The sequence below is a fragment of the Pezoporus occidentalis genome, unplaced genomic scaffold (assembly GCF_034315485.1).
Source record: "Pezoporus occidentalis ecotype Australia unplaced genomic scaffold, CSIRO_AGI_Poc_V1 ctg235, whole genome shotgun sequence".
NCBI classification, from domain to species: Eukaryota; Metazoa; Chordata; class Aves; order Psittaciformes; family Psittacidae; genus Pezoporus; species Pezoporus occidentalis.
In genome coordinates, this window is record NW_026914233.1 from 748,679 (window position 1) to 776,676 (window position 27,998).

The following is a 27,998-nucleotide window of genomic DNA, read 5'->3' on the forward strand; positions in this document are numbered from 1 at the left end:
ATCTTTAAAACAGATACTCCTGTTGAAAGCAAGAGGCAGCCTTGGGTTTGTACCCATTCACTGGCCTTCCTAGCACTTGGAAGCCAGATCTCAATGAGGCCAGAGAGTCAGAGGTGCCAGCGCCGTGACAAGCCTGCACAGAAGCACTCTGCTTGCCCCACGTGCTTTTACTTTACCGGTTCCTGTATTAAACATACATCATCAAATGTTACCCCTCTCCACGGCCTCCCCACTGGCGAGGAGAAGCCTGAAGCCGGTGAGCCCTGCACCCTGCTGGGGTTTGATAAAGCGGAGACACTCCTGCCCAGGCATCTGCTTGACCCCTGCATGGAGGTTTGGAACCCACAACCCTGCGTGCCTGTGACACCAGTGCTTGCCAGTGACAAACATCCCACACTGCCGACACTGTCCCTTATGGACACTCACGTGTTGGGTTTCACTGGCTCGCATACAGAATGGGGGCACGGGGGTGATGGCAGTGCTGAAGGGGCCGGGGGGAAAGGGTGCCCATGCCTATTCCTGCATCATGTCTTCTCCTCCAGCCATGGGTGCTGCAGCCCTGACCCGCGGGGCCTTCGGGGTTCGGAGCAGCGCGGCCAGGCAGGGCCAGCTTAAACCCCCGGCAGTGCCTTTGGTCGTTACGGGCGGGTCTGGGAAGCGGAGCGGGGTAAGGCTGGCCCCCGGCCCCGTCCCTGGGCTGGCTCGGGCGGGTTTATGTGAACACCTGAGCGCGAAACAACGCCCATCCTCGTCTAGAGCCGGCGCCGGAACCTTCCTCCCGAGGCAGGGCGGAAGCTTTCCGGGGCCGGACCAGGCGGCGCCGGAAGCCGGAGGCTCCGGCAGGGTGGCGGCATGGCGGGCTGGGCGCTGCTGGGCCGGCTCGGGGGCCGGCTGTGGGCGGCAGCGCCGGGGAGGCCGCTCCGGGCCGCGGCGGGGGCGCTCGGTGACAGGTAGCGGAGAGGAAAAGGGGAGGAGAACGGGGCTGCTGCGGAGGAAGGGCGGCGGGTGCCGGGAGAAGGGGCTCGGGTTCTGTCGCAGCCCCGCGGTGGGGGACAGGGCCCCGGTGCGCTGCTGGGGCGCTCGAGCCGTGGTGGTGTCCGCAGCCTGCTGCGGCGGGACGCGCGGGTTGGCAGCCGGAGCACCTCGGCTTCACAGCGAGCGGTGTGCGCCCTCCGTGTCTTGACTCGGCTCGGCCTGCGCTTCCAGCTAGCCTCGTGTGCTCGCTGCCTGTGCGGCTGAATACCCTGCCTCGGTGTACCTGCGGGGAGTTCAGTGCTCGAGTTTTCCTGAGCCCTCGTAACGGGGCAGTGAGCTGTGCGTGTAAAATCAGTGGTTTTACACCCCTTTTTTAGTGTGCACCAATTCTGCCATTCTCCTGGCCTGCACCTTGGTAAACGTGGCCTGGCTCTGTCTTACCAGTAACCTTCGCATTGGTATTCAAAAGCTGCTGTGAGGCCCCCCTAAACTTCCTCTTCTCCAGACTAAACAAGCCCAGGTACCTTCATCCTCCTCGTAGGGCAGGTGCTCCGGCCCCTGTGTGTTTGTGCACCGCTGCTGGACTCACTTGTTTTTAAACATCCCTGTTGTACTGGTTTAGCATCGCTGACGTGGTCTGCTTGCAGTGCAGAAGGAAGAGTGGTAACTGCTCCTTCATATCCTGACCGTGCTTCTGTTGATGCAGCTCAGGCTGCTGTTGGTCTTTGTTGCTGCCAAGAGCGTGGTGGCTCCTTCTGTACTGCTTTGCGTTCCCCAGGACTCCCAGGTTCATTGCCTGACTGGGAAGGAGCTCTGCTGAAGTCGTAGCCTGTACTTTTGCAAGAGGTTATTCCATCCCATGTGTGGGACTTTGCATTTCTGCTTTGTGAATTTCATCAGGTTCCTTGTTGGCTTGGCCCTTTGACTGGCACTGGGATGCCCTTGGGCATTGTCATTTCATCAGTTTTATTTGCAGACCTATGAAAGGTGCACCCATCCCCTCTTACAGGTCCCTGATAAAGGTATTGAACAGGACAAGTCTCTGAATAGCCTCTTGAGGAACTTGTAACTGGCTTTCTTGTAGACTGCAAACCATTAACCTTGACTCATTCAGCCTCATGTTCCACCCATCTGTGCCATAACATCCCAGTTCAAATAGAAGGATGCCACAGGAGACAGCTTTGCTAAAGCTGAAGTACACAACACCCACTGCTGTGCCTTTATTCATGAGTCTAGCTTTTGTTTTTCATGGAAGTAGTGATTGTTTGATTTGGTGTTGCTTTCTCCCTTTTGGCGTATTTCGGAATACTTTAAAAGTTAGATGAGAGAATGACAAAGAATTAGGTGTTGGGGGGTGGTCACTTTGAGTGACGGAGGTTGAATAGTATGCTAGTGTAATTTGGGTCTTCCTGACTGTGTATTATGTTGCATTATGATATGAGGTATGTGTTACATTATGCATATATGTGTTACGAGACATTATTTGAACTGATAAGACACTTAACGCTTTTTCCCACCACTGGAAAGGGGGCAGCTGGGCCTTATAGTGAGGCACATTGACAGTGCAACGTGGTGGCATGAGCATCTTTCTGAAGAGAATGTCGAGTTCCTCAGGAAGTCAGCTGCAGAGGAATACCAAGCTCAGACAGCCAGCAAGCTGTGCCCTCTGAAAGACGAGCCGTGGCCAGTGAATGAGTGGAAACCAGGTAAGAAAGTATCCCTTATGAAAGACCAAACTTACACTGAAATTGTTGTTGTGTTGTTGCATTCAGTAACACCAGGACTGTGTCTTGTGTTCTCCTTTTTGCTTTGACCTCCATCATCCAATACGTCTCCTAGTGAATAAGTAAGTGTAATATAGCAGTTCTTTATAAAGCCTTAAGAACCTTGTAAGAATGTCACTTTTAGCCAAGGTCAGCACTTGGCCAGTCCCACCACTGCACAATAATAAACTAAGAATTCATCAGAACAGACTCCCTAGAATATGAAGTACATGAAGGTGAAAATGTTCCTGTAAGTATTGCTGGCCTCTGAAGGTGTAGTGTATAGTACATCCCACTACACTGAATAGAAGTTCAGTGATCCCAAAGTCTGGTGGACTAGAACATAACAGAAAGGTTTTGAGCCTTCAGAAGGGTCACATCATTGGACCCCAAACAACCACCTGACAGTCTGCGGATCCACAAGAGGATCCTCAGGTGTGACAGAGGAAACTGGAACAAAGAGCGTTTTTCCAAACTTGAAAGCATTTATTTTTCATCTTGTGTTCTGTTTTTCATGCTGCAGACTTGACAGGTTGCCTTTGCTGTACAGTTACAGTGACAAAAATATGCAAAGGTTGGGATAGGAAGAACCTCCTACAGTAAACTTTTCAATGGTTTGGCTCTAATATTCTACATGGGTGTTGTATTTTCCAGACACACTCCTCCACCCCCACCCCCCCCAGTTTAGTCTGAAGCATTGCTGCTTGTTCTAATCTTAATGGGGAACTAGTATTCGTGTTCTGTCAAACACAGCTGGAACAGATAGAACTTTACTGCGAGTGGGATTAAAATCAGTGATCATGTTATTCCAATCCTACGCAAAGGGAGTCAGCAATGTTTTTTTTCTCCTTCAGCTCTTTAGGAACAATGGAAAGTTAATGAGACTTTGCAGGTTATGAGATAGGCTCTTTCAAATGTTAAGTGTGCATCCATGTTCTGTTCTGATCTACAGATTCCATCAGAGTTGGTGTTATTGCAGTAAAACTGGGAATGATGCCAATATGGACCAAGTCAGGAAAAAAACATGCTGTCACACTGCTTAAGGTGAAATAAATAATAATGGATTTCATCTCCTACGCTATATTCAGGTCCTTAACCAGAAGTTTCAGGCAAAAGTGAGATTTATCACTTGTACAGAGTAGGAAATCCCTAAAGAAAGGGAAGGTGTCTTTCAACTCTGCATACATGTACACCATGACTATTCTGTTTATATCCCAACACCAGAGCAGTCTGCCTTCTGCCTCAGCTATGGAAGTGCTGCAGAACTGTGTGTAGTATTACTCGGGTGAGGGAAGACGGGAAGCAGCATAAAGCTAGCGTCAACTACCCCACTTCGACTTGGTTTTTTTTATTTTGCCACTTTCAGGCACTTTAGGATTAGTTCCACCTTGGTTTCTGAGCCTTTATAGCCCTGAAGCTGCTGCTTCGTAGTCTGTGGCAGCTACTGCTGTGTTGAAGCTGTTGCTGCCATAAGATGGACCACGGCTGTGAAGGACATCAGGTTTACAAAGCAAAGAAGCAGGAGTCAAAAATGTGGGTTCTTCCTGTATGCCTTGCCCCTGCATGCAGTAGGGGGTTTGCAGATCTTGCAGGCAAAAGTGTATTTGATTCCTAGAGCATTTATAAACATATCCTTTGCATTATACTCATGGGGCTTTTTTGTAAGATAAGCCTTTAATTGATTGGAAAAAGAATGTCTGTGGTATAAAGGTATGCTTCCCTACCTGTAGGCTCTATCTCCTGTTATATTATATGGATACAAATGAAAACAGAGACTGACTTAGTTTCACTTGTTTTGATAGTCTCTTGATATGTTCTTAAAGCATACACATCTGCTTATACTCAGATAAATACTGTTTTTCCTTAGGTGCAAGATTGTCATGTTTTAAGATACATTTCAAAAGAAGAGTCGGGTAAAAAAACATCTCAGCTGCTTGTTGGAGGCAAAAACGCATCTCCTTTTTCTGTAAGTGAACCACTTTGGGTGTCTTTGTTAGAACAGTTGTTTCTGTTGTGACTACAGTATAAAAATGGCATAGGTAGATTTCTCTAAAAGATTACGTGGCAGGCACACATGCTTTGGAATTGGTCATCTGTCACATTCGCCCTTGCTTACTTCCTTAATGTTAATGTCAATTCTTGGGTAAGAGAATAGCAAGAACTTCCTGAAAGTTTGGCTCTTGATTGTCTAGGGAAGGCTGTAGGTTTAGGAAGTTGCTTTGGTGTGTGGTATCCCATGCTGATGAAAGGGTCTGAAGGGCCATTAGCAGTGTAGGAGCATGTGTGTTCACTATGTCTGTGGGGAAGCAATATGAGACAAGAACTGTGAGGTACCTGCTTTGATGGCCTGTTGTAAACTTGCTCTGCTTTGTGGGTTGTTTAGAAGACATTGTTCTCTAGCTTACTCTTTTTTTCAACAGGTCTGTTGAGATTGTTTAATTTGTATATAGTTTTACTGATGAATAGTTTAAGATTCATGATTGTAGCTCAGCAGCAGCGGTATCAAAACCATTCACTTGTTCAGACACCACAATTGCCTGATGTGGAATTCCCAGGCACTTTCAGGGGTTAAGGTTGTCTAGCAGAGCTGTCATTCCTGAGGAGGAAAACTAAGTTATAGATCAAAGCAGGAACAAAGCTTTCCCTCAAAGGATTGCACTATGAACCCTTATTTCTATAAAATACAACTTTTCACTTCCTGCAGTATCCTGACACTTATTTGTTTAATCTAGTGAGTGAAAAATAGGAATCCTGATAAGTTGGTGACTGTGGCTTTTTCAGGACATGGTGTTTCCCTTTTTCAAACAGTGTTGTCCCAGAACCTCAAAATAAACCCGTTACTTGCTTTTACTTTAGTGGAGGTGGGGAAGAAAGAGCTTTTTCCGTCTGATAAATCTGTTGGCTTTTATAGTATATTCTGATTTTGAGCAGGCTTATGTTTTAAGGTATCTTCTATTCAGTGGGTTTATGCCATGTTTCACCATCATTGCTCCTACTTTTCAGGTTTCTAGCCTCACTTCAGTCCATTTCCACTTTCCAACTGTGACATTTTTCCTGGAGAAGTGACGGCTGAGTTTTTTCTTTCCTCTTAACCTTGGTTTAAGACGTGCAAGGCTCATGTGAACAATAGTTTTCAAGTTACATCTTGTACATTGGATGCCTCACAGCTGATCGTTTCATCAAGTCTTTGTTAGCAGTGTTTCAATATGTTGTCAGAGTAAAAATGTGCAGGAAGCAAGGGAGGTATATAGAAAATTTCTACACAGCTCTCATAAACTCAGAAAATTCTTCAAAGCCAAACTACCTAAAAAGTCAAATCAAGGATTTTTTAATAGTTTGGACTAAGTTAAAGACTCTCTTGGACGTAACTTTTCCCAAGTTAGCTCCTATTGATTTAGACTCATTTTAATAAAGAAATTCGTTAAATATCCTTAGATCAATCTGTGGTGAGGACCTGGCCTGAGACTGAGCTCTGTATTATTATTATTATTATTATTATTATTGGAACTAGATGATCTTAAGGTCCTTTCCAACCCTAACAATTCTATGATTCTATGATTATTACTATTATTATTATCATCATCATCATTGTATAAACTAGATACATTATAAGAAGGAATTTGGCATGCCAGTTTTACTTATTAAGGTACTAACAAATGATTTCTTTCTGTGTTTTAGCTGCAGGTTTGAATCATTGCTCTCCTGTGTTTATATGTCTTTTTATGTATTTATTTTTTCTCTGAAGTGTCTGAAAGTGAGAATGAAAAGGAAGCTGAATGATACTGTATTGTAGGAGCATTATCAGCTTAGCTTCTGTTAACTCCTCATAGGAACATCTGTCTTGCTGAGATTCCTCACAGTTACTGATTTTTATTCAATTTAATGATTCCCTCAGTAATTTTACTAACAAAGAGTTTCATGCATTTCTTCCGATTGTCAAACTGCTTAAAAAATTATAAAGGGGTATTGCATTTTTAGCAAGATTCTTTCTCCCTGTTTAGCTTGCTGGATGTCAGGCTATTAAAAGTGAAGGATTTTTCATGATGTTTTAAATGTAATCCTGTCAGTGTCCTAACAATTTTGTTTTGTCAAAAATACTTGATACGCTTCCCTTCAGGGAGGGCATATCCATCGTTTTCCTGTAATACTGGGAGGTATTGTTGGGATTTTTAAGAATAAGAACATGTGAGAGTTCACTCGGTGTTCTCCTCTTCAGTGCTGCTTTTTAGGAAGGCTCCGTATAGACTGCGGTGTTTTGTATATAGAAATCCATCTCTCTGACTTGACTGTTTGAAGGTAGCTTGTTGTTGAAGTAAAACAGTGCAAGGCTGTAGCAGGACTCTTGAGATGTGATTTCTACCTTTCACTGTGCTTTTCCTCAGCTGTGGTAGCTCTTTCCAGACACCTGTACTGAGCACAGAGCTCCCCTTGCTGTCACCTAAGGCAGCAGTTCTACATGGCAGTGGAAGTAAAGGCTTGATATGTCGGCAGTTAGTAGAAAGGGGATTAATTTCTTTCTCATTCTTATGTATGGTACTACAGGTTAATACAGTTCTCCTCCACTGATGCCTCAAATTTTTGTGGTCTATCGGGAGGTGTATTTAGTTGAGGACTTTTCTTTTTAAAAAGGCATTTGAAGTGCTTTGTGCTATGAACTCAACAAATCAGTCAAAAGAATCTCTTACCTCTCAAGGACTTTGTATCCACACTCTTCTCGAATAAGGACAGCTTCATGAAGTTAAAATTCCTGCTTTGTGTCTAAGGCAGAGGTCATCATCATCTTGCACCCTCCTTCTTCACATTCTCCTAACACTTTCTGACAGATTTTTAAAACCAAAAGGAAGAGCAACATGTGCAGATAGTCAAAATAAACCATTTGAAAGTTATTAGCAATGTTTTGTCTGAACATACACACAATTATTTCCGAGAGAGAGAACTGCACAGAACCGCCGAGAAGTGAACCTCAGAGATGTGCCTCTCCGAGTGTGACAGGACTGTCAGGTGCTTAAATTGCTTTCTAGAGCAATTCATGTGAAGAAAAATGAGCTGCGTTGTTTTCCTCTGGCCATAGTTTTCCTGCATCACTTTTGTGCATTACTTGGTATCGTCTCAGTCGTCAGCTGTTCTGTGAGTTGCCGTGTTAAAAAGAGCTCAGAACAATTTTAAGCACTTTGAACTTTGTCAGACTCCTCTAACAGGAAGAGCTCCCCATCAGTAAGTCAGCAGTAGTTTGACACTGAGTGTATCTTGCATATCTTGAAAATACCTGAATCAGAAACACGTTCTTCATTTTTCTGTCAAGATTCTGTGGGAAGTGAAGCATTTCACAAAGTTTCTCCAAGACCAGGCTGTATTCCTATGGTTTCATTGGTTAAATCCAATAAATTAGATTCATGGTGGCATGCAACTCAAATCATTAGAAGCTTTGAAAAAGAGAAAAGGCTTTTAAATGACTGCACAACTCTTGGAAGGTCATTAAAAAGCAGTAATGTGTTCTGTGTGTTCTAAATGATTGGTTTCCCTTTTCTGATCTTAGAAATCTTCATGTATCTCTTGTTTATCCGAGGTAGCTGTAGCATAGTTAGTTAACAGAAATCCATGAGTATTTTAAGATCACTTATTCTTTATGGCTGCTCCTTGCTGCAGAAATCAGAGGCTACAATGGAAATTTTTAAAGAAGCTGGAGTACCACGGAAGCAGAAGGTGTCAGTATTTAATGTAACAGATGATGCCATCATTAAACCAGGTAATCTTTTTGAACTCCTAATGTTATATCAGCAATGATTTACCATCTGCCGCCGGTAGACCTAAGCCAGGTCTGATGTGTATTTCATTTTGCTGAAATTCTTATTTCTATGTCATTGAGCAAGCAAACCTTTTTCTTAGGGAAAGCTAAAGCATGGGCTTTACTTTCCAGGCGATGAGAAGTAAGAGTTTTCCTTTCTTCTGGATATTATGTTTCCATTAATTAGAAAATAAGTCTGCTCTAAGCTAGTCAATATGAACATTGAGTTAAGAAATAAATGTCTGTAACCTTGACTGACTTGTTGGGGTAAATATGAATACATTTACGTGAAGTTCTCTTGATTCTCCTTATGAGGGGGGTACCGAGAATTTTGTGGTAATGTTTCTCAGGAGCCTAAATTACCAGTTGAGGTTTGTTCCTTCTTGTGCCTTCAGAAGTAAGACTTATGGCTGTCATATATGGCATTTTTCTGACAGATTGCCAAGTAAAACACATTAAAACATGTTACAACAAACGTTCTCACTGCAAATGAATACTAGAAGTTTGGAGATTTACTGAGAAGTTTTATGTGTTTAAGGTTTTATTAGTGGGTGTGTTTAGGTTGCTTTCGGTTTGTGCTTTTTGAAAATCACAGGTATTTTCCCAAGAACTATGTATGGCTGGAAATTCTAATGTATTACATCTTTATTTGCCATTAGGGAAGGTTTTTTCAAAGACCTTTTTAAGATAGTGCTGTATCTGATAGAAACCAAATCTGACATGAGAGGAATTCTGGACTGATAAATGAAAACCTTGGGGTAAAGCAGAATTCCAGGTTTTCAATAAACCGATTTTGCAGCGTCCATATTTTGTATGTAACAACGTTCATATACGTGATTTTCTCTCAGTTGACAGGCATCTTACCCCAGCTGTGTATGGGTCATATAAATAGAACATGGAAGAAGATGAGGATTTTTATACTTGAGACTTAGGAGCGGTGTACATCATTTCAGTTTGTGTTCATAGAGATTTGCGAACAGCATGACAATGGGTGTGAACATGAAGAAATTCAAATGTCTGGTTTTAGTTGACTTAAAACAGGCTGGAAACTGTTAAAGATGCAGCTGCATGGATCTTCAGATTGAAGTTCATGAAATCTAATGAAATATGTTATCAATCCTGGATGAGTTTTTTTTTAAGCTGTTAATAAAAGGATAATGCAATTGGATGAAAGAAGAATTGCTGAAGGCAAATCTGTAATTAAAATTAAAACATTGATAATGCAGGCACTTAGGGGAATGAATGGAATTGCAGTCACTGACCTGCTGTAGCACTAGTTCTGCTAAAGGTTAGTGTGTAGATAATACCCCAGTGGATGAAGCTGTACTTCTGCCGCACTCTCAACACCTTGTAAAGTGCTAGTAGTTGTAAGTGGAGCATGTTCTGTTTTCTTGCCAAGTTGGTGTATTTGGAGTCCTAACTAATTAAGCATTTGGGGCTTTGTCTCAATTGGTCTAAAGTCCAACATGAGTAAAGCCCCAGCCTTCCTTCCTACCCATCTGAACTTGGGTTAGGAACTGAGGAACATGCTTGAGTAGTGACTACAAAGCATCTGGTTTAGTCAGTGAGGCTTATAAAGAAGAACAAATAATATGTGAATAAAAACAAAGTTTTGTTTCCTTTCCTGTGACTGTAGTTATCCTGGATGGTAGTGACTGGGTAGTGATTTGAGGATTTCAGCACTTGGTTGAACATGATCTCTCCTCTTCTTTTGAAGGTACTCCTTTGTATGCCGCTCACTTCCGCCCAGGGCAGTTCGTGGATGTTACTGCAAAAACGTAGGTACCTAATGATTTTACATGTACAGTTCATCTTTCAAATAGACTGGTTGAATGCTTTTCTTCTCCCTCTACTTTGACTTGAACTCATGGCTCACAAAAGCTGAAATACAGTTGCAAGGGTAGGGTCAGGAAATAGAAGTTCCATTCAGTCACTGGCTCAGAAATACCAAAATCTCTTTCTCTGCTGAGGCTCACTTTTGAACATAGTAGGTAAACAAATAATACTGTAAGGGCTGTGATTCTGCATGTGCTGTCTGGTGGACATACACAATTAGCATGGAAGGACCTGACAAACAGCTGAGAAGAGGTTCTCAAGGTTAGCATGGGTGAAAAGGTTTACAAGGCAGCATGTGTGGGGATGCGGAAGTGGGGAATAAATGCTGAAAGACATCAGTTCCCAGAAAGGCTGCTTAATTTTGATTTGGTGAAGAGATGCAAAAGAGGTATCATGTGGACCGAAAGAAAAGCAAAAAATAGTTGAATACGTTTAGCAGGACAACAGAGCTGTCAAATTCATCTTTTTGTTTTCTCTCATTTTCCAGCTCATCTCCTTGCCAGCAATGGCTAACGGTCTTTAACGTGGGAGGAATGATTTCCTCTCAGACCAATGCAAATGCCAAATTAGAGTGGTAAAGGGTGTCCAAGGATAAACTGTCATCTTGCAGCAAAGGCTAATCATGCCTCTTCTATTACGTCCATGATTTCCACTGCTCAGAACTCCTGTCTCTGTATATTCAGTGAAGTGTATTTTTAGTGTGTTGTGTTACAGTGATAATGTTATCCATTTGATGTTGTATTTTGCATGTAATGGACATAATACCCAACTGGCCTTGTTGAAATATCTCCCATTGTAATTGTCTTAAATGTGTGTAATACTTACAAATGTCTACTGTGACTCATAGGGCTTTGTGTATATGGGGAAACCAACCACGACAGCGTAGCCAGGAGTCGGTTCTAATACAGCTGCACCTATGAGGGCACCCTCTTGAGGAAAGGAAGCAGAAGAGTTGACTGGAATTAGTACTTTTCTATGTCAAACTTCCTTATGTAATAATTAAATCTGGTATATTATTCATTCAACTTCTAAATTGCATTCAGTGAGCAGCCTATATGAGACAATAGCTTGTTTGCAAAGCAAAGCACTGTGTCATTAGGAATACAGCCATTCCATGTAAATTAAATGTCGTGCTTTGTTAATGAGGAAAAGCTTTGTTTTTCTAGAAGTGTTTCAAGAACTAGGAAACGGGGTTTTCAGCAACGTGAAAGATACTGGTAAGCAGCCACAGGGTACTTATTTGTATTTTGCTATGTGTGTTTGAAAATACCAGCAACCTAAAAATAGGCTGGGCTCTTGGGAGTGTTCAGTGAATCCATCCTATCTTGTAATTTGTTATCTCTAATCTGTTTTCTTTAGGTATTTATGTGATCCCATTTGAGAAATTAGCTTTTTGTCTATACTGCTGATTTTGGTAGCGTATTACATGTCATTCTCCTGTACAGGTGAAGGAGAACATTCTATAGCTAAAGAGAGATAATTTCATTCCTTTTTTATCAGAGGTTTTCTGTCAGTACATATGTGCAGTCATTCCGGTCTTCTATATCTGTGGGTTTTAAACGTTTTTCTGTGACTTAACTCGCTTTCTGGTTTCTGCTTTTCATGTTTCTTCTTAATTTCTACTTGTCTAGAATGCTACATTTAACTCTTGGGCAAGAATTAAAGTATTTTAATACATTTCTGTACAGATTTCACAATGCCAGAGAAATATCCAAGAAATCTTCAGTGAAGTGCAAAAGAAGTTATCTTGAGAATGCAATTGGGCTGCACTGTGAGGGAAAAACGAGAATGTGCTTCACATTAGACTTGTGTTCTGAACCTCACCTCAAGAGGAGCCAGCTTCTCCCTACTGAACAAAGAGGGAACCTGGGGAGCTTCGGTCCACAGGCTGAAATAACCCTTTGCATCTTAGTTTCTAAAATCCTGTTTTCAGTAGTGAAAGCTAAGATACAGGGGCATCTTGAAAAGGTGCTTAAGGGTATAATGCTGGTTACAGTAGGAAGCACAGTTTGACTTCCGTTCCTTCCTCCATCAGTGTCCGTTTTCCTGATTCCAACCATTATGGACTTAAAAGATATAATTCCTAAAACTTCCTATCACTGCCAGTAAAGCTTTTAGAAATGTTTTTATATGAATATATACTTTACATATTTAAGATGGTCAGTAATTTTGTTTTACTAGAGGAAACACTGACGTGCAATGTTTGAAACCATATAGGTGAAACTAGCAGAGCTATTGAAAACAGCATTATCAATTCTAATTATTCCTTTAAAAGGGAAAGAAAGAGAACTGATGTCACCATAAGGAGGAGATAATATAGCAGAATATAAAGGATATTTTCATTTTTAGCAAACTCCTGATGATTCCAATGAGGAAGATACCATTTTGCATGCTTCCTTCTGCCAAAATGTCAAGCAAAAATACTCTCCTTACAAATGAGCAAGCTTTTCTCAGTTATTGTGGCTTCAACAAAATACTTGCGCTACATTTCAGAAGCCTTGGTTAGCATCTTGTTTTGGTTAGTGAAGTGTAGGGTGGTTATTTATTAGGACTGTCTGCTTTTAAACTTTCCTTGCAGAAGTTTTGGTTTGAAATGCTTTGATTTATTTATACCTGTGTGACGTAAACCACTTTCACAAAAACAGGAAGGCTAAAGATGTAAGCAGTTTGTTTTTATTTGGAATCTCATAAATTGTTCAGTACAATAAGAGTAGCTTTTAGAGCATTGACAGTAGGCAGTGCATCTGCATGCTGTCATTCTTCTGTAGTGCTGGTTTTTTTTTCCTTAGCACTTACTTTCAGCAGTGTAAGAGCTCAGTCCTTATGTTGTATAGCAGTCTGTAATAACAAGGCTTTTCTTTGGTGCTTTAGAGATCTGTTTCAAAATTGTGGAAAGGCTTGGTGCCTTTTTGGGACAGAAGTAAACTTCAGAATTCCTGTGGCCTGATGATCTTGCTTAGCCCTGATATGCTTTGGGCACTGTTGAGAAACACTTCTCTCACAGACTGTGCTTCTGTGACCTCTCTAAGCTGCCATAGTAAAGGCTGCTGCCCAAAGGGGAGGTGGTGCTTGCTCACATAGAGTTCCCATCCACCTTCTATCGCTGGTACTGGCATCCTGAATTGCATGAGGACCAGTGTGGGTTGGTTTTCAGCTGGATCAGTTGCATACCCTGGCTTGCTGATCGGCTGAGTGAAGTTCTGCATCAGTAGAAAGATGTCCAAACTGTGGGGACTGGGAAAGGTGGGACCATGCCTTACAGCAGTAGCCCAGCAGGGTATGGAGATGGAGTTGTGTTATACCTCCTTTTCCTGCCACTTCACAGCCAGTTTCATGAACATTTCAGGGCCTCAGAAATTTTGTCACTCCAAAGAAAAATCCAACAATAGTTTTGTTTGAAATGTGCCAGAATTAAGTGGTGGTTCTGATGGGTTTATGGTTCATTTAAGCTTTGTAATTAACAGTGTAATCTGAGCCTAGAAGTATGCTCTGCAGTTGTCTGAAGTTATTTGGCTAAGTACTTGGAATCCTTTTCCTCTACAGCATCTGAATAATTGTCTTTTAAATTAGCCAGGTTTGAAGAGTTAGCAGCACACTAAATCGTTGCTTAATTAGAGTTCTTTATTCCAGTAGCTTTCTAAATGAAAGTTGTCTTATTAGGTACTGGCATTTTACGTGTATCAAACCTGGAAAATGAGGTTCTGTACAAAATTAGGTGCTTGACCTGAACAGCTGCTTTCTCGCAGGTCAGATTAGAACAACTGTGTGTAATTAAACTCTATTTTTTATTCTAGAGAAAGATTCTTTTTCTTTCATTTAACATTTGTGTCTTAGTTTTGCGTCTCATCATTGCTGCCTGTGGCTCCTTCCTGAGGCTCAGGTAATCATGCTTCAGTGAAGCTAAGTAAAACAAGTGAGTGAATTCTATGTAGTGAACAACAGTGGCATTATATTTGTCAAGTCTAATAAAGACAGGTCTTGTGCGTGTGGTTTTTGTTCAGATTATGGTGTTTAATGTTGCCGTTGTCAGAACCAAATAAGTAAGTCCTTGATTCAAGCCAGGACAACAGGCAGAAGGTGTTTTAGCAAGAAATTACAAGTATAAGCAGGACAATAAACATTCTACTTCAGTACGCGTCAGTGTATTAATAGTTATACTAATTGTGTTTAATATCTGGTTATAGATTAAGATCCCACTTTGACAAACCTTCATGTTTTCTGAAAATACCAGAGCTTGGCAGTGCCATGGCTGAAAGCACAAGTATTTTTTAAGCCTTTTTTTTCCTTTACAACTACCGTATTCATCACTGCAAGCTTTTACTGTAAGTTGATGCCTGAGAAACTGCTTAACAGAGCATTGCATCCTTTAGGCTTCTGTCTTGTGTTATTGATCCTGGGCAACCCAGGTCCTTCCTCCCACAGAAGCCTTCAGCTCCCTTGCATAGCCTTGACCCTCTCCATATCCCAGTGTTGCACCACCATCTGTTGGCCTGGAAGGACTCTCTTGCTGGTGGCAACCATATGCATGAATTGCCACCTGGCAAGCCAAACAAGTGTGTTGCTACTTTAATCACGATTTAGCATTTCCTTAGTTACAGGAAAATATTCAGGGCTTTTTTTTTGCCAGTAAATCTTATTTTAAACAATTACATGTCTTCTGTGTCAAATTTAACTGGAATTGACCACTAGGTTCTGAGCAGGGAAGGGGAAACCCAAGAGACAGACACCATTGTTGTACAAGTCTTGTTTTCTTACATTTCTGTGGCTTTAGAGAGTCTTTCCTTTTTGTGGCTGGTTTGACTGTGTTGTGACTTGCTCTGAGCAACTGGGTAAGCAATCGGAGGAGAATTCTTCAAGTGGAAGAGGAAAGAACCCAGTTTTTGTGACTGTTGGTGTTTTCCACATTTGTATATTTATTCCAGTTTTTAATGCCAGTGCTTTTCTGATCAGGGGACTAAGCAAAATGTAGCCCCTATATACAGCGCTCTATGTGTGCTCATATCCAGCCGGGAGGTCCTAATGCTTTAACAAATAGGACTAGGACATTGCAAAGTGCATTAGCAGAGAAAGGATTTCTAGACATTGGAGGAAAAGGATCATCTTGTGAAACTAATAAAATAATTAGCACTGCCATAAACCCTGTGGGCTGACTTTTCCTTTTGGAAAGGGGTAATGCCAGTTTAAACACACACTTTAGTCGGCTTTTCTTTTATGCAGTAGTGAGGCAGTTTTTCCTATTGAGTCTGTCACCGCAGTAAGCTGAAAACTCCCAAAGCCAGTAATGCCATCATGTGCCTCAGTGATTCAGGAATGGACTCTGAAAATCTTTTTTATTTGTTGTGGTGCTGGGTTAGACATTATTTGTCAGATGGGTACAGATCACTAGAGCTAAATATTTTCATTACACCCAAAACTGTTTTCAAGCGGTTGTGTATTATAGCGTGGAAATGTTCCTTGGTTTATTTTTGTGCTAGTCTGAGCAGCCATCTCTTTCCTCTCTTGGTGTTATTAAGTTTTGGTATGTGTTATTGAGCAGTTGCTTTTTATTCAGGTGTTTTGGTTGGAGTTTTGTTTGTTTGCTCTGGTGTTCACTTGGTGAAAGCTTCACTGCAATACCATGTATTAAGGACTGTCACAGCAAGGAGCACTTTGTTAGACCTTTTGCCTATTTGGCTGTCTTCTAATGCTTCTTATTCTGTAAAGCAACTTTTAATTGTTGCACTAGAACACGTTTAAGGTATAAAATACAGGTTTATTTATTTAATACATTCTTCTCTCTTCTGGGCTTTGCAAAGGTAAAAAGATCATGAGCCTGACTGAAATGAATGCTATTGCTGGAAGCTTGAAGTCTGACTAACCCAGGTTTGTTAATGATTTTTCTTTTCAGAATTGGTAAAGGATTTCAAGGTGTCATGAAAAGATGGGGTTTTAAAGGCCAGCCTGCAAGCCATGGCCAGACAAAAACTCACAGGCGTCCTGGAGCAATATCTACCAATGTGAGGATTCTTATTTCCTGTTTCAACATTCTTCAGTGTTTTTAGAAGTGCTTACAAAAAACGAACACAAAACAATAGTTAGCTGTTACCATCTACTCTCTGGTAGTAGGGGATCTTAGCTCTTCCAAGGGAAGTACAGAACCTGTAAAATGAGCAGTGCACATAGCTGTTCTCTTAGGCTTTGATTTATGAGTATTCTGTGTTGCTGGTAAGCAAGCAAAACCTATTTTAACTGAGCAAATTGTGGTATTTTGTGGTATAGCTGAGAGAAATAGTCTTAATGATTCAAAGAATGTTCTCAGAATCTTTCATCACAGCATTTATAGATTGGCAAGGCTTTAAATGTTATTTAATACTGCAGATGTGGTAGTATTCTTCAGGACCTCAAAGATTGCTTTTGTCACCTTGCCTGGCTTGTGTAGCTGCTTAATGAACTCTTAGCTTACCAAAATAGTTTGTTGATTTTTAAGTATTTTTTAAGTAGAGTACAAAGTAACATTGTTAGCTTTGAAACTAAAAATGATACTAGTTTAAAAGCTCTTTGGAACAGATTCATTTAAAACGTTGTCCCTTTAAAAGCTGCACAATATTAAGGCTGAACCAAGAGGGATTTTTGCAAACTGGCGTTATGCAGCATCAAGACCAACTGAGTCGCAGCACTGAACTTGAAATGTCTGTGCTTTTCTTAGAGAAATCAAAATAAAAATTAAACGAGTATTGTTAATAATGCTCAAGAGAATAGTAAAAGCAAAAAGGCAGCAGAAAATGGAGTTAAAGTAACTGAGACTGTGAAAGCATAAACTACTGATTTATAGTCCTTCATTTCTGCTGGAAAATGAATTCTGTACCTTGGCACTGTTACCTCTGAAGGCTACAGAATGTAAATATTTGAACATACACCACTTTCTGGTTTAGCAGATGGAGTTCATTTTTATGAGACAACCCCTCTTTAGTTTTCTTTAAACTTTCCTAAGCAGTAATGCTGGATGTAATTTCACCAAGTGTCTCGAACTGGAAATAATATTGGGAATAGGTGTGATGGATGAAGAGGAAACAAAGTGAAAGGATGCAAAGGGGGAAAAGAATGCCTCCATTTTTATTTTGCAGTGTAGTGTTGGCCACCTCGGATGTTGTTGTAATCCTGGATTCATCAGTACAGAATCCTGTTCCTAGGACTTCATTGCGGCCGGTTTCCCGAAGTCATTATTTTTAACGACGTTTAATTATTCTTAATGACGTTAAACCCACAAAAAAGCACCACACAAAAAAGAAAACCAAACCCCATTATTAATTAATAACAGAGTGGTGCAGGAAACTGAAACAAGTCCCTCGATAATAGTGTGGAATTTACTGCACTTCTTCCTGCCTTTGCTTTTCCACCTTTGTTTACTGAGTTATACCCAGCCAAAAAAAGAGATACAGAAACTAAGCAATAGGAAGGAATGTAATTAAAAACCCTGTTCTCAAAAATACATGCTTTTAAAATAAAATCTGGTTTACATCACTATAAAATTGAGCAAATCACAGGGTGAAACAGGCTGGAAAAGCCCTTCAAGCTCACCCAGTCCAACCGTTCCCAGCACTGCCAAGGCCACCACTAACCCATGGCACTGAGGCCTCATCTCCACGCTGTGTGAACACTTGCAGGGTCGGTGACTGCAGCCCTGCCCTGGGCAGCCTGTTCCAATGCCTGAGCACCCTCTGGGGAAGGAATTGTTCCTCAGCTCCATCTAAACCTGCCCTGGGGCAGCTTGAGGCCGTTTCCTCTTGTCCTGTCCCTTGTTCCTTGGGAGCAGAGACCGACCCCACCTCACTACAACCTCCTCTCAGGCAGTTGTAGGGAGCGATCGGGTCCCCTTTTATCTTGGGTTAGGGAGAGGGGGAAGCTGCAGTATTGTCTTCATTTTGGCAGACTCCCAGGGCAGGAGTGCTCTGAAGCTGTGTTGGTAGCATCCACAAGTAGTTTAAACAAATTTCCATTTGCTGCAATCCGTGCTAGAGGTGAGTGTTTGGTGTCGATTTTGCTCCGAATCTATACACAGTAAGTATTAATCAAAGCTACAATTCCTTTGTTGATACAGCAGTATTTATAGCAATTTTATGATTGAGGTAAAGTGTTTCAGACAACATATAGAGTAATAACTAACCTCCAGTAGGAGGTATTTAAAATGCTAGTCCATAGTAGATCCTTTCAACTGTACATGTTTTCAGCATTGGAAATACCAGTAGATTTTTGTTGGTGCTCCTCTTTGAGTTTTTAAGTGTACCTCCTGCAGTTACCTTACTTTTTTTTTTTTTCTTTGGTCCTGTTTTTGTCTAGAAAGCTTCCAAAGTTTATCGTGGAAAGAAAATGCCTGGTAAAATGGGTAACATCTATAGGACATCTTTTGGATTAAAGGTGAGTTCTGAGTATACTAGAATGTGTAAAACCTGGTCGCATTGCCAAGCAGTGGACTTAGCCATGTAGCCTTGTGTTGGTGTACTGCCTGTCATTCCTGTCAGAATCCAGACAGGAGTATTCATTAGGGACTGTAGTGACAGGACAAGGGGTAATGGATTAAAACTTAAACAGGGGAAGTTTAGATTGGATATAAGGAAGAAGTTCTTTACTGTAAGGGCGGTGAGGCACTGGAATGGGTTGCCCAGGGAAGTTGTGAATGCTCCATCCCTGGCGGTGTTCCAAGACCAGGTTGGACAGAGCCTTGGGTGACATGGTTTAGTGTGAGGTGTCCCTGCCCATGGCAGGGGGGTTGGAACTGGATGATCTTAAGGTCTTTTCCAACCCAAACCATTCTGTGATTCTATGATCTTGAGCTAAGCAAGCTGGAAAGACAAGAGCAGCAAATGTGTCCTCCTGTCTTCTTGTTGGTTACAAGTTATCTGAACTCCCTTTGCGTATGGGTACCCTGAGAACTGGAATTTCAGGTGGTGTCTTCACATCTGTTGTGTTGTTTTTCACTGTATCCCTTGACTTCTGCCTTTCAAGTGGGAAAACAATCAGGCTTTTGGTGACTTTCAGTTAATGTTTTTGTGCCTGTTTTGCTTGTTCACACCCAACCCAAGTCTGAGTTGTTTGAAGTCCTAACTTTTTCATGGTCCTCACTTTCAGTCTGTCCAGATTCTGATGTGTACATTGCTGCAGCAGTTCTTGGGCTTTTACAGCTACTATTCTCTGTCTCTCAAGGCAAGCTCTGTAGTTTGCACAAAAAGCATGGTAGCCTCTAGTTTACTAAAAAATATTCTGCTGTTACAGGGAAAACTTGGGTGCTTGGTTGGTATTACACTGAACAAAGAGCTGCTTGGCCAAATACAGCCTGATCACAAGCCCTTTAATAGACTCCTGCGTTAGAAAGCTGTGCACTCAGAGTAGCATCTGACTGAATTCCGTAGCAAGCTTAGGCCTGTACAGAATAATCCTTTTGCCCACACTGCCACCTCCAGTTAATCAGTTTGTGCTTTGCAGGACTATTGTTTGTAAAACTGGGAATATATAAACCAAATAAGCTCAATGTCTGCTTTTTTTTTTCCCTAGGTGTGGAGGGTCAACACCAAACATGACATTATTTATGTAAATGGGTCTGTTCCAGGTCACACAAGTTGTCTGGTGAAGGTATGTTTCCTCGTTTCAATTTACTGGTGTTGATGGCTTGTAAGCTCTCTACAGCTTTTCTTGCAAAACAAATGCTGGTTGAATGCAATCTTCATTTCTTCAGAATCTCATCTTGTACTATTGAATTAAAGGGCACTAGGGTCAGGTCTCTAAAGGAGACAGTGAGTGACCACTCTACTCTAAACCCCTTGTTCTTAGCTTTACACTGGGGTTGCGTACCCGCATAGCTTATGTTAAAGCAACACAGTCGCTGTAACCCTGTGCTGAGTGTTTCAGGGCTAGGTGCATTCCCTTTTAACACTAGCCTGAGTCAATGGTGAGATTACAGAGTTCACCAAGCTCGCATGTTTCGAACTGGTTTATTGTGTTCTTGACGTGTTTTTACTATGGGCATCCATGTTTCTGTTATGTATTTTCTAGTTATGAAGCTGAACTCCAGGGTTACTGAGCACTAAGTAAAACAAGTTTTCAGATTAAGTGTTTTACACACAGAAAAATGAACTTTATCGTTGTGTTCCACCCACTGGAAACTAGGCCTTTTTTGTCTGAGTGAGGTATCTCTAAACTACTTTGATTGTAACGTCCAGCCCAAGCCTGGAGATTGCATTACACATTTCTCTCCCAAGATAGTGCAAATCAGTTAACAGATGTCCAGGAGAAGTAGGTTTCAGGATAACTTTAGGAAAATTGCTGGGCATGACCATCAGTGACATAAATTAAGACTGTAGTTTTTATTGGCTTTTCATCCGTATATTGGACTGAATGACCTTTTCTTAACTGTGTTCTAAATGTTTTATGTAATCCCAAGCCGTGAACCTGGTTGCTATATGTATTAATCTGAGTTTTAATTAACTGTGATTTTGTTGTAGGGTGTTACTTTTAAATTGCAATGTTACGTATGCAGGCAGCATAATCTAGCTGAAAAAGTTAGTAACATTTGATACCCAGACTTTATTCTTTGATCTTAATAGTACTTTTAAGCAAGAGCTAATTGTTGCAAAAGGTTGCGCGTCTTATTTTCCTGATCATGCTGTTAGAATCCATGCTTACATGATTCAGTGATGACTGCATGTACATACCTCGGGCGTCTTCCCTGCAAAGATACACCACTTTATGAAGCCATTAAGCCTCTGAATAGAGTACTTCTACCAGCTCATAAGTTTTATTCTTAAATACACCATGAAGGTTTATTGAAATCAGTGTCCCCTTGCTGTTCAGACACTGCACACTTCCTCTTGGAAAAGAACCTACTGGAAGTGTTGCGTGCTTTCTCTCATGATCAGGTAACTTCCACCCTTTTCTTCCACTTCGTGTTTTTCTTCACTCAGATATTACTCTTGCCTAGGCTGGAAAACATCCCCCTGAACACCTTGTATTTACTGTGTTTGTTCTGATAGCAGTCTTGCTGTTAGTTTGAACAAGTCTTTCAGGCAGCAGTACTGCCTTGTTAAGAGGAGATTGCTGGTCCAAGCCATCTGAGCATACACAGTAAAACAACCATGTTGACAGCTGTGGTGTGAAGAGGGTAATGGACATTGATTGACATGGCAGTCAGCTGCATACCCTTTAAGTGGTTTTCCTGTCCAGCAGTGATTCTGTTGGATTCACTCATCATGGATGATGATTGGAACTTTTATCTGAAGACCAAAAGTTGTTGTTTGGGTTTTTTTTCCAGGTAAATTTAATCCATCAGTATTAACTTAGTGGTACAAGGCACTTTTCCTGACTGCTTTGCTGATCCTTTAACATTATGTCTGCAAGGGACAGAATCTGTATTAATTATATTTGTAAGTTACCTGTATTTGAACATGTTTCACGTCATAGTTATCTACAAGTTAGAAGCCAGAGTATCTTCAAGCGTGCATTTTTGCATATGCATTTTAGAGTTGCAGCTAATTTAATTAATGAGGCTTGAGGATCCATGGGAAGAATGAGGGATGAAGAGCTCTTTTGACATAACACAATATTGGAAAGATGTTGACCAAAGTGCTGCAGACCCAAACTTCCATGGCTGGGTTTTCTTTCTCTGTTTAATCTTGCTGCACTCATGGGGTGGTTTTAGCTTGTTTCATGCCTTTCTTCCAGGCATTTTTCTTGTTTGCATCTAGACTTTGACTTTCTATGCATTGTAAGATATTTGGGTCTTTATTTGGGGAGAGAAATTATGGGATATTGGCATTCATAATTACTGTTCATTCCACTAAATGCATGCCTGTAATTAGGTAGGACTAATGTCTAGGGTATTTGGATCTGTCTTTGAGCTCTAAAAGTGGAATATCTCATAATACTTTTCTCTTTGTGTGTCTCTTAAAAGGAAAGCATTTATGTTCAGTACCCACTCGGTGTTGCTTGGTAACCATTAAAACCACAGTGCACCTTAAAGCATACATTTATTTTGTATGTTATGTATTTTTGGAAACTCAGTGCCTCAGCACTGTATCCAGACGGAGATGAAGCACTTCAATTTGTGAAGTTTCATTTTCAGCAGTATAAAAGTGCAGAATAGTAGGATTGATGGATTCCGGATTTAATTGGAAATCAGGTTTCATTTGTGCTGCACGCTGAAGCATGCACGTAAATCACTGACATAAGTAATGTTTCTAACCAACAGGAAAACTAATGGAAAAAGCTTACTTTAGCATGGAATTCTTTCTCAGTGACGAGGTCTAATAAAATGAAGAAACTTTAGCGGTCTGCTAGGGTGTATGGAAGTTTTCCGTTATAAAAGTAACATCACAGAGTAAGCATGTGAAAATCAGCATGTGCCTATCAAGATAGCCTGCCTCAGGTAATAAAACCTATTTCTCTTGGTGTATCTCAGATCGGGGCCTGTAGTTGCCATCTGTGGTGTCGATCCTTTAGGGAAAAAGCAGCTAGTTTTTCTTTTGGAAGCTATGGCTTTCGAGTTTCTCTCCCAGCTATATTACCACAAAGTTCTCTTCTCTGTCAGCTCAAGAAGCACAAGAGTAATTCCCTTTTCAGGTAGATTCTTTATAATGGAGGGGATGCTAGAATGTGATGTTTTATAATTCAGGATGCTATAGTTTATCTTTGGTGGTTTATACCGATCTTAATTTTAAGTCACCTGATTCGGTGTCAATCACTTTGAATATATCACTTGTAGAGAAAGCAGGAATTCTGGCAGAACTTGCAACCCATAGGAGTTGCTTAGCAAGTTAGCTGCTGAGCTGACCCTTTTGTATGCTAGAATTGAGTTAAACTTGAAGTACACTCCTGCTTTAATGTAGTATTCTGCTTGAGCTGGTAACTTTTGCAGTCTTCCCTTTGCATGTGCTGTGCGCAGATTGTGAGGACATGCAGGACTAGTGTGATGCCTTCACTTCTTCCATGTTTCCCTGTCCCTTTCCTTTGGGTGGTGAGGCGCTGGCACAGGTTGCCCAGAAAGCTGTGGCTGCCCCATCCCTGGCAGTGTTCAAGGCCAGGTTGGACAGAGCCTTGGGTGACATAGTCTAGTGTGAGGTGTTCCTGTCCGTGGCAAGGGGTTAGAACTGGATGAGCTTAAGATCCTTTCCAACCCAACCTATTCTAGGATTCTGTGATTTTATACCTTGGGCACCCTGATGGAGTTGTGTGGAGTTTGTGTTTGTTTCTTTAAGACAGAGTAAGGCAGGTCAGAAATGAACATAATTCTTGGATTCAGTTTTCTGTCTAGCTTCAAAATTAGCAGAAAAGCGGAGCTAGGTAATGTATGACACCTGAGGAGGTTGTTTCTGACATTCTCTATATTTAAACACATTTTCCTGTTCAGCAAACAACTTGCCACCTTTGCTATGATTGCTAGCACAGTCTGAAGCTATTTTAAGCTGTAAATGTGAGTTCTGACTTAAGCATCAACTTTTAATGCGCGTTTATGACCGTATTACGTATGTTGTGGGAATTGATGACTGAATCTGTATTCATTTATACTGTTATGCTGTCGACATATGGGCTATGCATATTCTTAAATTACAGTGTATTAATTGTCTACAGAACCTTCTGTGACCGTTTTAAAGATTTAGTGGCAAAATCCCAACCAGCTCCAATTTCAGTTTTCTCTAGTATTTTTCTTAATATAAAAACTTCACAGAGAATATACCGTAGTTTATATATCCTGCTATATATACAGCTTATTTGTAGTATAGTTTACTGTAATATGTAGCAGCATTAATACAGAAGTTGAGCAAGCCCACTGATTCTGTTATGTTGAATGCTTTTATGGAATGTAATAAACAGATGGGCTCTTGGCCTAACTCCTTCTACGGGTGAGAGCTAAATTCACTGGATTTTTAGGAACATGGAGCATTAAAGCTTACTCCTTTATTAGGAATGCTCCCAGAAGGTTACTGGGAAAACAGGAAGAGCTGTGCTGGATCACACATGCTTTTTGTCTGTGTCCATGCTTCTGTAGGCAAATGTAACTGCTGCTGCATACCGTGTAACCCCTTTATCATACTGTGACATGATTGTGCAGGAATGTGAGGAAATACCTCCAGGAGACCTTTGGTATGCTGCACCTTCATAAATGTAAAGGGAGTCATTCAATGATTCTCTTGAGAAGACAGATAAATTACAGCATGTTTTAAGTTGCTGGTTGGTGCTTTCAGAGTAAATTTCATGTAAAATGAAATTTAGTTCTTCATTTTGATGGGAATAATAGTATCTGTCTAACAACTTTTGAAACTTGGGAGAAGGAGGTATATTCGTTCAGTTTAATAGTGATGCTCCGAGATGGTGCTCCAGGAGTCAAACTGAAATTGCATTTGAAAGCAATGAATGTAGGAGACGATGGAAAAAGAGCAGGACTTTTTGCCAGTCAAAAGAAATACTTTGCCAATTATACCAATCAAAAGAAAGAGCAACTCAGAATAAAAGCATTTTAGTATTGGATGTGGCTTGTACTTCTGGGATCTGTCAACCCTTTTGAGGAGTTTCGAAGGGGCAAAATGAACAGTATTGTACTCCCCTGAAACAATGGTCTGTTGAAAAAGTTCCATGTGAATCTTAAAACTGCTTTAAGAATTCTCCTTATCGCACAAGAGGCATTAGCTTCAAAATGCCACTCAACATTAATATGTAAAAGACAGTGCTAACAGCTGACCAGAAATCTTACATTCATTTAGATAGAACTAATGCAGTATTAAGGTTAGGCTGTTGGTATGCTTTCAGTTAAGCGCAGATGTGTCACTCCCAAGCCCTGTGATAAGGAGTTCCTTTTTTTTTCTAGGAAAAGAGGGGGAAAAAAAGGAAAAAGATGGGGAAAAAAAGGAAAAAGATAGGAGAACAAACATTAACATTTCTTTGGTTTTCCTGGTGTCCAAAAGTGCCTGTAATGACACAGCTCGTATGTAACAGCACACATTATTTAATGATGGGAATAATCCAAAATAGCAAAACAGCCACGAAATACATTTTAATAAGATATGTATGATATGTCATCAGAAATAAAACAGTCTTCCTAATGTTACTGTAACTTGTGTAGAGGAGACCATAGGGGGATTTATTGTTGGCAAAGAAGGGTTATGATGTGTAATAGGATTAGGGAATGAAAAAGAAGTGAGCAAGGGGAATAATATGTAACTGAAGTTGTTAAAATGTGTTTTCATGTAGTAGAAGAAACAGCAGCAATGTATGAAAGGGAAGGATGACTTCTTAGCCTCAGCAGCTGAGTTGGCACTGTTGAAGCTGCCTCACAGGGTTTCCTCTGAACTCGCTGCTGCTGGGGCTGTTGCAGTTGGACTTGGACGTCAATCTCACGTACTCCATGTCAATAGACAGTATGAGTTGCTGCACAGGTACTTCAGTAATTCTGTGGGGCAGTTTACAAGTATATAGAGAATCCTGTTCTGACGGAGGTGGCTGCTAAAGGAGGAATCCTAGAATGGTTTGGGTTAGAAAGGACCTTCAGATCATCCAGTTCTACCTCCCTGCCATGGGCAGGGACACCTCACACTAGACCATGTCTACTTGAAAAACTAAGTAGCTGTCTTAACCAGTACAGCACGTTGAGCCTCTCACGCCCTTTCCTCGCAAAGGGTTTTCTTTTGTTTATTAAACCTGCATTTAGAAAACTGGAACTCCTCAGGAGAGAAAAACCTAACAAACAAGCAAAACAAGTTTGCCAGAAGCTAGAGTTTAAGTCAGATTTATCATGCGCTTCATCTGTAGGAATCCTCATGGACTTCGGGAGAAGCTCAATAGCAGATATGAATTTGGTGAATGTCGTGTTGTCAGAACGTTCAGTGGGCATAAACTTGTTTTATTTCATTTCTGGTGTAAGTCACAATTGTCCTATGTGAGGTTTGTGTGCAGTCGAGCAAGAGCAAGCTTCCTGTTCTTTAGAAGCCCACCACGAAAATAAGAGGGAGAGCTTATCTTCTCTGTACTAAAATTTGGTCTAGTCTATTTGTACTTTCTTTTTTAATCCAGTTGAATATAGGGGCTGAAAAGGATTCTTACACCTAGGGAGGAAGATCGCGTGTAACAATAATACAGAAATGAAGAATTTAATATTAAGTCAAATCCTATCGCCTGAGAATCGGTAGCTCTTTTTCTGCAGAGATACCAGCTTTCTATCTTCTCCCACAGACAAACTGCTTTTGGCTGATAATTCCAGCTCCTCATTTTCTTCAGAGATGATTGGAGTTTCAGGGGCTAGATTTTAAATCGCTCCCCATATAAAGAGGTCAGGAAGGGAAAGGGATTTCTCTGTGGCTCTACAGTTCTTGGAAATTAACTTTCTGAAAGCCTCGTGGTTGGCAAACTCGGGTACTGATGCCTGGGTGAAGAAGTTCAGATGCTCAACTCTGCCGTAGGCAGAGGGACTGAATGCAACACATGCACGTATCTCTGCAAAATGCGTTGCTGTAGTTTGTATTGTAAATATCAAAAGCATGTTTTGGCTGTAGAAGAGGCGATTACACCGTATAATGTCACTTGGTATGTCACGTAGGAAAGAACTGGGGCATAGAAACAGTTTAAATGAGCCATCCTTACACACGTTTGTATTAGTAATAATTCAAAATACTGAGCAATGAATTCATGAGGGTAGGCTTTGATTCTCTCACAGTCGTGATAAATTTATCACACTGATAAATTCTCCTTGGGTTTTTTGTGGGGTGTTTTTGCTGGGCTTTTGAAAACTTCGCCATGACAGGTAATGTTAAAATCAGTAGCTGGGCTTGGTGCTAAAATGACTGATGATAATACCTGGAATTCTTCATCTAAACAAGTGTAATGTGAATGCTGTTGGATGGTTTTTTTAATGATGCATGCAGATGATTTCTTTGATTTCCAGTGTATCGCTTCCTGAAGATCTTCTGTGAACCTTACCCTTCTCCTCCTGCTTTTTAGGTCAGAGACAGCAAATTGCCTACTTGCAAGGACCACAATAAAAACCCTCCGTTCCCCACGTTTTTTGCTGATGGAGATGAACAGCTACCAGAAGACTTGTATGATGAGGAGGTTTTCCAGTTCAAGGATCCATCTGTCACATACGCATAACATTCTTTACGTATTTGAAAGCACAATTCTGTTACTATCATGAACTTTGCAGTGCTGTATAAAAGTAAACCTCTGAATCGCAATTTGGCTAACTGACTTGAACGGCTCTTTGTCGTTTTGGTCAGGTGATAAGTTTCACCACTGTTAATTTTGAACCTGTATTTAAAGCAGCAGGAGAGTCAGAGGGTAGGTTATAAAGCACACCAAAAAGTGGTCTTCGGTGATCTTCTGTCCTCTGTCTCAGGCTGTGAAAACTTCCACTTTACTGAAAAGGGCTGTTCTGAAGATGGTTCCATTGAGTTTTCTGAATGCTACAAACTCAGTTTCTCTTTTGTTTCCTTTTTTGTGGAAGGTATTCTGGCCAGCTCTGATCCCTCAAAAAAACTTCCAAATCCGCCTTGGCATCTGGGGAGGGGGAGGAAATCAAACAGAATTATGAAGAACAGTCCAAAATAAAGCATATGAAATGTGTTGCTCTGTGGCAGTGTGAGCTTTGTTTGTTTCCTTCTTTTCACCAGAACTCTTTCACTCCT

General features: G+C 41.1%; 1 protein-coding gene across 2 annotated transcripts; it reads left to right on the forward strand.

Moving 5' to 3' along the window:
* The first annotated feature begins 830 nt into the window (after positions 1–830).
* Positions 831–27,945, forward strand: MRPL3 (mitochondrial ribosomal protein L3). 2 transcript variants are annotated; one of them, XM_062621820.1, is made up of 10 exons: positions 831–950; positions 2,503–2,681; positions 3,691–3,782; positions 4,606–4,704; positions 8,385–8,484; positions 10,241–10,301; positions 16,247–16,355; positions 18,676–18,753; positions 19,888–19,965; positions 27,316–27,945. In XM_062621820.1, exons 1-10 carry the CDS (start codon positions 853–855, stop codon positions 27,463–27,465), a joined length of 1,044 nt encoding a protein of 347 aa, XP_062477804.1. In that variant the 5' UTR covers positions 831–852; the 3' UTR covers positions 27,466–27,945. The 2 variants fall into 2 exon arrangements, with proteins under 2 accessions (XP_062477804.1, XP_062477805.1); XM_062621821.1 differs by lacking the exon at positions 831–950 and adding an exon at positions 2,099–2,170.
* Positions 27,946–27,998: the final 53 nt, after the last annotated feature.